The sequence below is a fragment of the Elephantulus edwardii genome, unplaced genomic scaffold (assembly GCF_000299155.1).
Source record: "Elephantulus edwardii isolate Elephantulus edwardi_28Jun2011 unplaced genomic scaffold, EleEdw1.0 scaffold00222, whole genome shotgun sequence".
Lineage (NCBI taxonomy): Eukaryota > Metazoa > Chordata > Mammalia > Macroscelidea > Macroscelididae > Elephantulus > Elephantulus edwardii.
Window position 1 is genome coordinate 1,366,932 of NW_006399972.1, and position 9,915 is coordinate 1,376,846.

Consider the following 9,915-nt stretch of genomic DNA (forward strand, 5'->3'; position numbering starts at 1 on the left):
TGTAAATATTTATACATTTTGCAGCAAAAATGTTAACTTCTCAGTATATGACCCCAGCCCCTTTTGAGAAATTATCTCAACAGGTTGTATATCATTTCTTGCATTTAAAAATAATTAATTTGCCATTAATTAGAAATCCAAATGTTTACCACAAGTTTTTGTGAACACTTGAGGGTTCATTGCAGACAGAGCAATTATCTCTGAAGACTCTTTTTTTGTAAATTTGAAAAAATACATTTTAACTGTAGGTAGATAATATACTAAAATGAATTTTTTTTTCAGTTGTAGGCATTAGCTAGCATCTGATCACCAGCCATAACTGTTTATCATTTAAGCACAGAATCTTCAGATCAATCCTCGTTAAGTTGTTCCATCCCCATTGTTTTGCCCATAGCCTTAGCTTTAAAGAAGGCAACAGGGAAATGGGGGTGTCAGATAATTAGGTCATGTGGACAGTGATGGTGGTCTCTCCCTGTCATTCTCTATAACATCTATCTTAATGAAAAACAGTTTCCACATTGCCTCAGAACTATGTTTCTCAGTATTCACACTGGATTTTAGATCAGTGTTATATAAATATCTTGATGGGGATTGAGGGTAGTGGATAGTATCAAATGTTTTCCCCTAGCCTATTCTCATCACTGTAATAATGGTTCTATCCAACATTTGTAATGAAAAGTGACAGAGGAGGAAATGTTATCTCCTCCAGGGTAAGAATTAGGCCTGTTGTATGCATTGCTCATCTCCACAGCACCACCACCACTACCTAGTACAGGACTGCTCTCACATGATACACATTAAAACTTTCCATGAGTGAATTGCTATTTACTTTCTGGAGATCCATTTTAATGAGTCAAGTGAAATAGCTTGCCAACCCAATATAAAACAAATGGAAATTTTCAAATAGCATTTCTTTTTGTACATTCCAAGACATTTGACAAGTTTTCACCTACTTTTTTTAGTGTTTTGAAGTAAAATGTGATCTGAGTGTATGAGATCTTTACCTCACTTCCAATCAGAGATCTAAGTTGTTACCATCTTAGTGTGTTTACAGAGAAGGGTACAGTATTTAAATCATATTTCTATAAGTATGCTAAGGAAATGGAAAATTCACACGTTAGTGTACATGTGGAAAAATAGACAGTGCCAAAAAAAAAAAGAAAATAGACAGCGCCCCAGCTACCGGTACTGATGACTCTAGTCAGAATCACAGTGAGGTCTGGAAAGGGGCAGAATAATATAGGACAGAATTTTTACAAATACAGACTGTACCACAGCTTCTCATTCCATTCTTTTGTTGGTGGGTATATTTGAGCTGTTTACATTTATTTTCTGGCTATTGTGAATAATTGTCCTGTGAACATATATGTACAAATCTCATTCACACAAAGGAATACTATGCAGCACTAAGGAACAACGATTTCGTAGAATACTATATAATAACATAGAGTCTAGAGAGAATTATGCTGAGTGAACTAGCTCAGGCTCATAAGGACAAATACTGCATAAGACTTATTGTAAAAATACAAGGCTATCTAGTAAGAAGTCTATGAAAGTGCAAAAGAGGAAGTGAAAGAGAGCAGGAAACTTTGAAAGGGGTAGAAATCAGTAAGGTAGCAGAGGTTTGTGGGCAGATGAGGGGATGAAGGAATAGGAAAGATCTAGTGGGGACCAGAAAAGATGAGCATAGATCGGTGGTATTTAATTTTATACAATGCAAAGGGTATGAATGATTGTATAAAACACAATGTGAAGGGAGCTCTGGTGGCCTAGTGGCAAGAAGCTGCACTGCAATCTCAGGTGTGCGGTTCGAATCCACCAGATGCTCTGCTGGAAAAGGAGAGACTATCTCCTCCTGTACCAGTCAGATCTGATTTGACGGTACACACACAAGAAATAATAAAATAAAAAGCATTTTTAAAAAAACCACAATGTGAGTGAAGCAATGTATGAAACACAGTATACATGCATTAATCACAGTGTATATGAATTTTGTGTGCAAACCAATATAAAGTTTTTTCAAAAAAATACTAAGTGTTAATAAAAATGTTGGAACCTGCAAGCTGTGACCCTCAGGCACACTTCAAACCTGGAACTGACTGACCCCTGAAAATCATCTTTTAGCCAAGCAGACTGACTGACCCCTGAAAATCATCTTTTAGCCAAGCAGTCAGAAAGCTCAAACTCATTCCAATGAGTCAAAAATGACTCATACCTGACCCTCCAGTGGGTTTTCAGAGGATATAAAGATTGCCCATCTTTCTCCAGCAATCAGCAGAGGTTCGAAACGCCTGTCTTTGGGTTCATTATGAAACTCCTTAGCCGCTAGGCCACCAGAGCAGACTTATAAAGAGTAGAGGCTCAGAAAGAGAGGAAGCTTTCAAGGAGATGAGTTGATAACGGTGACAACAGGAAGAACGTTGAGCAGGGAGGTTGTGGGGCTGTCCCAGGATAGGGCAGGGTTTTGATCTGCTGTTCACTGTGAGTCAGAGTTGACCCAGGACACCCAATAACAACAACAAAGAGAACAGCAACATCTGTGAGGAAAGGTCTTCGGAGAACCATCAGCCGTATGTGACTAATAGGGCAGCAAAGTCCAGAAGGCAGAAAGGGGCCGAAAAGAAGAACAAATAGAAACAGCAAACTCGGGTGGAGAACTCAGTAAGAGAAATGTTGTCCGATTGAAGTACTGCATGAACATAATAAAATCCTCACTCACGCATTGCTGTCCAGTCAGAATGGGCTTATAGCTGACCTTGTAGAAGTTTTCTGAGTTGCTAAGTAGCATAAGAAGAAACAACTTGTCTTTCTACCAAAGTGCCACTGGTGGATTTAAACTGCCAGCAAGGCCTTTGGGTTAACAACACAGCTCTACAGGCTCATCTGTGCCTGTGCCATGAGTCACCCAAACCACAAAATATTAATAGATGTATGCATTTGTGTATGTGTATATAGCTAGCTAACAAGATATAGGTAGGTAGGTAGGTAGGTAGGTAGGTAGGTAGGTAGGTAGGTAGGTAGGTAGGTAGGGCGATCGATCCATATGTATACATTTAAAGAGAAGTGGTGGCCTAGTGGCAAGAAACTAAGCTGCAGTCCCAAGGGCAAATAGTTCGAGTCCACCAGCTGCTCCACAGGAGAAGGATGGGAAATCTCTCCTATGCTATTAACTGCCTCTGAAAACACACCAGAGGGTCAGCTTTGAATCAGTTCTGACTATGGTACACAACAACAACATGTATACATTTACATACATGTATATAAGACAGTAAAACTACCTGGCAAAAGTCGCAAATAAGAGAGGCTCTTTACTGTGACCATATGCTGCAATCAGTTGAAAATATTTCTTCCTACATTATGTTTAGCTGTCAAAAAAAAACCAAATTCTTAAACATCTATTTAACTTCAGCATGCTACCCATTTGGTTCATAATGTAATTTGATAGTAATATCAGTACCCATAAATAATAGCGTTAAAGAATTTCATAAATATGAAATGATGGGTTGTTCCCTAGAGGTCAAATAGGGCTGAAAAAATACAGCCCATCACCACTTGTAATTCATGAAGCACCCTCCTGTGAATGACATTTATATCCTATAGAAGAAAATCACTGATTTACAAAGAGTAAAGAAAAAAGTTCAACCTAGCTAAGATCAAGTAAAATAAATCATTATGTACTTTCCTATTAACGACTCAGGGTAGGAGGCATTATACATTAAAACTCGGGTGCAGATATCTGATCATTAAGTGAGCTTCACAAAGTGTTTTCTGTGTGGCAATTATCTTACTTGATTTTTCAGCAGTAAATTCCTTGAGATCTGGTGGCAGAGATAAAGAAGGTTTGGTATTTATTTGAGTCCTTCCTGAGCAGCCCTGCTGGCATAGTAGAGAAATGTTAGGCTGCTAACGAGTAGGCCAGCAGTTCGAATCCACTGACTGTTCCTCAGGAGAAAGGTGATCTCCTGTTATGATTTCTATCCTCCCAGACCCAATAGAGGGTCGCCAGGAGTCAGGATAATTGAGGATGGTAGACTCCTGACCCAAAGGTGGTGGCTCACCGATAGTTTTGATCAACCATTGACTCCACTGGAAAAAGATGGGCAGTCTCCTCTCCTGCAATTTACAACATCCAGAAAATCCACTGCAGGACCATCTCTCAGTTGATTCTAACTCAGTCATTTGCAGTGAGATGATGTTGAAATATCAAAGAGTTGGAACCAACCCAGAACTCCAGTTGGATTTTCCAAGACATTCATCAAGAATATAATGTCCATCTCTCTCCCACAGAGCAGCTGGGGGATTCTAACCATGTACCTTTGTGTTGGCAGCGCAGTTCCTTACCACTAAATCACCAGTGCCCCCTAGAGACTATGAAGATGGGGCTGGATTAGTCTAGGCTTTCTGTTGTGCATGTTGTGGGTCTTTATGGTCCGGCCCAGCTAGACAGCACCTTGATGTCACAATATCACCAAGTTCTGAGGAGCCCTAGCAGAGCTGTGTGTTGAATGCTGTATTCTAATAAAATGGTCACTAGTTCAAGTCTACTTCTTGTTTCATGGGAAAAGAATGGGAAGTTCCCTCTTATAAAGATTTCTAGATTTGAGGGGAGCGCTGGTGGCCTAGTGGCAAGAAGCTGCAACTACAATCCCAGAGGTGCATGGTTCAAATCCACCAGATGCTTTGCCGGGGAAGGAGGGGCAATCTCCTCCTGTACCAGTCAGATCTGATTTGACGGTACACGCACACAAAAATAATAAAATAAAATAAAATAAAAAATATTTAAAAAAAAAAGATTTCTAGATTTGGAAACCCAAAAGAGAGTCACTATGAGTTAGAACCAACTTTTTTACAGCAGTGAGTTTAGGATGTTAAGATCTGACTCCTCACAGTGAGCCCAAGGGTTAAGTATTGTCCTTCACATTTATATGAGAAAGGTTTGCCCAACATGACTGAGCTAATCAGGAACAGCCTCCCAACTTAAAGACTCCGAAGCCAGTGTGTGCTCTCAATACAACAGTATTGTGTGCTAATTACAAAACAAACACCACAGGGAGCTTGCTTTTACTTTTTTCATTTGAACCCTGGAATTTAACTCGATAGTGTAGACATAAACTAATATGAACTGTTGCAAGATAAAATTGCTTCCTTTTCCATATCTCAGTTGCCTTGATATCATATGATGAAGGATAAAGATTTCACATCTGCTTTTTTAGAACGTTTGTGTTTCAGTATTAGGACATTACGCCTTTAGAAAGCCCACCATGAAACCTGGAAAACATATTTTGGAAAGAGAAAAAAAAAACCAACCCAACAAAACAAACCCTATGTGATGATGCATTGCCATCCTCTGGTCTTCTGTAGCCATTTCAGCGTTGAATGCCAGAGACTTACCTGCACCCCACTCTCCATGGTCTGCTAACAAAATCAGACCACCTGCTGCTAAAGTGGCTGACTTCCTCAAAGCAGTCACATACTTTAGTGTCCCTCAGGGTTCCAGGTCTGTAATGCTAGATCATTTAAAGAGCAGAGGAAGAAAAGCAACTCTGTGAAAACCACCCTTCACTGTATCTGCCTATTTCACTGGCAGAAACAAGTTTTGCAACTATTTGCAGAAACACTAGGATTTCAGATTAATTAGCTCTCTGGCTTTAATGTAGCTAATTCCTGATGACAGTAAATGTGTTTAATAAGACATATCCATTAATGTCCCAAAACTTCTAAAAAAAATACGTACAGGAGATGACCATAAATGTCGACATTTCTAAACATCTTCGTTTTGGTTTTCTGCCTAAATGTTTGTATAATTGCGTTGAGTTCATCCTGCAGAAGATCCTTTTTCTGTGTACGATAAAGATTGTTCCATTTTGGGGTCCCAAAAAGGTTTGGCAAAATGTACAACTAGCATAACTTACCACAGCAGTTGAGCTAAAGCTTTTTATAGTGGAGAAAATACAAAATGGAAAATTCTCATCTGAGTCAGTTCCAGTGATTAAAACAAAATTGCGTAAACATCTGCTGTAAAGCCTGTGGATTATTTATTTGCCCCTCATACTTATGTTCTTTGATATCAAAGCTAAGTTGAATAAATCACTCAGTGGAGAAATGGCATGATTAGGAAGATTGATGATGTTTATATATGCATTTTAGAATTATTACTCAGATTCATTCACTTGACAAATATCTGAGTTCCTGCTTTGTAAGGAGCAAACTCTGGTAGTGCAGTGGTTAAGCACTGAGCAGCTTACTGAAAGGGTGGCATTTCATACCCTGCCAGTCACTCCAAAGACAAGAAAGATGTAGCAGGCTGCCTCGTTAAAGATGAAAACTGAGTCAAACCTAATGCTGACCTTCCACTGAGTGTTTGATACTGTGTTTTTATAGGTGAAGGAGGTCCATCACTCTCCTGCAGAGCAGCTGGTGGCTCTGAACCCCTGACCTTTTGGTTAGCAGTCTGACACATTATACACTATGCCTTTAAAGATGACAGGCTATGGGACTATTCCACCCTGCCCTACAAGGTCACTGTGAGTTAGGGTCCACTCTACAGTAATGGATTATTGCGTGAGGCCCTCTTCTTTGCACAGTCATCAAATTTGTGTTCTTTCTTGCACTGTGATTTTATAAATTACATAATTAATTATATGGATTTGTATCTGAATAAGGCTACTCCAAATATTTATTGAAAATTCTATTTCTTCTCTTGTCATCTCACATGGAATAATAACTTTCTGAAAATATCTTTTTATTTTAAAACTAAATTAAGGACAATATCTCATGCATATTAGAACAGTAGTAAGATTTTTTTCCAGTTTAAAATCAATGAAAAATTTCTTCTTTACATAATATTTAATTGTCTTTTAATATAAAACTAAAAGCAAATGTTCTTATACACTAAAAATTTATAGCGTTTGAAAGAGATATATTAATAATTGTGTTGTTTCTTTATATTAAACAATTATACACCAGGTGTGTTCACTTGCCATACAGAGGTAACTTGTGGTCGCTGTGAAACTGAACACTGTGACACTGATGTGTCAAATGTAATAATGGTTACCCATGGTGGACAGTGGTGGCACTCCCCTGTTGAAACAAGCTTGGAAGCAGGAGTGGCATCCACTTCGTAATAGCTTGACTCTGGAAACCCTATGAACCTGGAGAAAGGATGAAAGTCACGCACGCAAATGTCGAGGACGCTAGTTCATAGGGTCGCTATGAGTTGCCTACAACTCGACGGCACTTAACAGCCACACCACACATACTTACAGTATGCTAATTAAAGTCAATCAAATTTTTAGAAGCTAATAGCATTGCTGAAAATTTTTGCCTTGTAATTATTATGTTGAACAGATTTTTCAAGCATCTTTTAGGTGGATCAAACTTGGATCCTCTGATAAATTCACACAAAAACACATATATACACTAGTATTTTATAATCTGGTTATATTTTATAAAATGAGCATTTCAAAGATAATGGTAATGGTTATAAAACATAATAAACATCATTGAATGTGTGTGTGTGTGTGTGTGTGTATATACATATGACACAAGAGTGGCATCCACTTCCTAAACAACATGCCTCTGGAAATTCTATGAAATTTGATGAATGATAATGGTTGTGGAAGGGCTTCAGGCCTTTTATTCCTTGGGTTGCTGTGAGTCATGCTTGACTTGACGGCAATCAACAACAACATACCATTGAATTGGCAAATATTATGTGTTTTTTACCATATTTTTTAAAAAACATCAATATTACAGAGGACTAAAGTATGAGTAATTGCTAAAAACCTGTTAAGGCAGTAAAGTAGGTCTAAATTTAGGATAGTAATTTTAGTCAGCATGTCAACATAATGTAAATTGATTAAAAACCATTTCTCCAAAGTTAACCTCAGATCTACTTTTGTTACTGATTTCAAACCTTGTTTAAACTTTTACCTCGGTTCTCTGGTGTACACAAGCACACAAGCATCTCCATTAGCTTCAAATATAAATGATGGGTAGGAAAGTCTTACTTTTGTCTAGATCATTAAGTTCAAGCACCCTTTTAACTAAAAGGGAGAAAAATTGCCTCAAAAAATGTCATCCTAGACACTTGAAATCTCATGTGCTATCTGGGAAATGGGGCAACGGAATGGCTGGACTACACTTTTCTCTGGCAATCTTTTGTGTAAGCCAGAGCTCTTTCTGGTGGTCTTGTGGGCGCACGGGGGTCTCTGCTGAGTTGATAATTCATTTCACACATTTGCACCTGCTCTGCAGCCTCACCGAGAGGGCGCAACTGCTCAAGAACGTCTTTAAGAAGAACCACGTGAACTTGTACCGCTCAGAATCCGTCCAGCAAAACCTGCTCCGTGAGTATTTGAGTTCTTCTTTGTCAGGAAATCCTCTGTTGTTCCTTTAGCCTGTCATTGAGCTGAGTCATATTTTCACTCCAGGGATCTAAAACAATTTCAAATGCGCTCTTAGATCAGGTTTTAATGATTTGAAATGCATTGCATAAATAACTGATGGCTAGCAAATGCGTCTACCGTGGCTGTCTAATTTTTGGCCTAAAGGACAGGACACTTAAAAATCGTGTTAGTTCACCCAAAAAAAGCAAGAATATTTCCACATGCCCCTTTGCCTCCTCATGTCTTGGGGGTGAGGTGGGGGGAAACAACCAGTAAAATAAACCTTAACTTATAAGCTGCCTTTGTGCTGTCATCCTTTCCCCTTGAATAACTGCTAGAGCTTTTTCAGCTTTTATACAACACACTGAGACATACTTTCCCCTTCAAAAATATTTGAAGAAATTATTACATATCACCCCCTCTTTACATTTCAATATTCTGAAAGAAGGATATCTAAAGTCCTATAATAAATTTACTTGTTAGTCATATCTTTTGTTTCATGTTGTTTCCACATATAATTTGTTTTGATTTATAGATACTCACATCTAATGCCTTTGCCCTTTAAGCTTCCCAAGGCCTTCTTTAGATATGTGACTCAGAAACTGAGTTAAAATCTTGGATGCTGTCCCCCTTGGGGGTCTTTTCTCATCCACACAGCCTGTCTAACCATGTTGCGGCATCCATGGGTTTCTTTGTAGATTCTGGGAGCCAAGAAAAATGGCAAAATAGACGACCATTTTCCGCTTTTATCTCTTCCTTCTCATTTTCTTTTCTCGCCCCTCCTCACTCCACCTAACATGGATGGCAACATGTCTGCAACTCAGTAAAATGCACTCACCCCGCTCTAATGAGAGCGGGCGAGAGGGAGATGGGTTGAACATAACACAGTGAACAGAGAACTGAGACTGATGAAGGGTGTTCATTCTTAGGAACCTCTTGTCCCTCCACTCCCGCCCATGCAGTCGAGCCTGTATTCCTTCCAGACACTCAAAATAAGAATCTTCGTACTTCTGAAAATGGGACAAGCGGCGAAACTTTCCCAAGTTAGAAATGAATGTTTAAAACTCAGAATAATAGGGATTCATAACCACTACATGACAGTCATTTCTATTTCGTTGTTCACTTCCAGATGGGTATGCTTTCTCTCAAGATGAAAATGGAATCGTCTCACAGTCCGAAGTGATTAGAGCGTATGATACCACCAAGCAGAGGCCGGATGAGTGGTGATGGGGAGTGGCCGAGAAGCAGGCTGTGTTACATCTCTAAGGCTAGCTGCCGAGTCTTCACTGGAATCTGCTGACCACGTCCAGGCTGGTTCACAGAAGGGAAAGGTGGATCTGAGCTCATCTCCTTGATCGATATTCAGATTCATGTATATTATAGACATAAGCACTGTGCAACTATACTGTAACACCATCTCTTTCAGATTTCTAAAAGTATTTGCTAAGTCTTTGTAAACAGAGATTGAAAATGACCCTTGTGTCTTGCCAGAGTGCTTCTGAAATCGAGGCTAGGTCAGTATTCTTGC

The 9,915-nt window shown here is 39.1% G+C and overlaps 1 protein-coding gene across 1 annotated transcript in view; it reads left to right on the forward strand.

The window, feature by feature from the left end:
• The window catches only part of ATP8A1 (ATPase, aminophospholipid transporter (APLT), class I, type 8A, member 1), a 375,206-nt gene extending 365,592 nt beyond the window's left edge, over positions 1–9,614 (forward strand). The window contains exons 35-36 of the mRNA XM_006898188.1: positions 8,257–8,348; positions 9,517–9,614. Coding sequence (XP_006898250.1) covers positions 8,257–8,348; positions 9,517–9,614 — 190 coding nt within the window. The remainder of the gene's footprint in view (positions 1–8,256; positions 8,349–9,516) is intronic.
• The last annotated feature ends 301 nt before the right edge of the window (positions 9,615–9,915 follow it).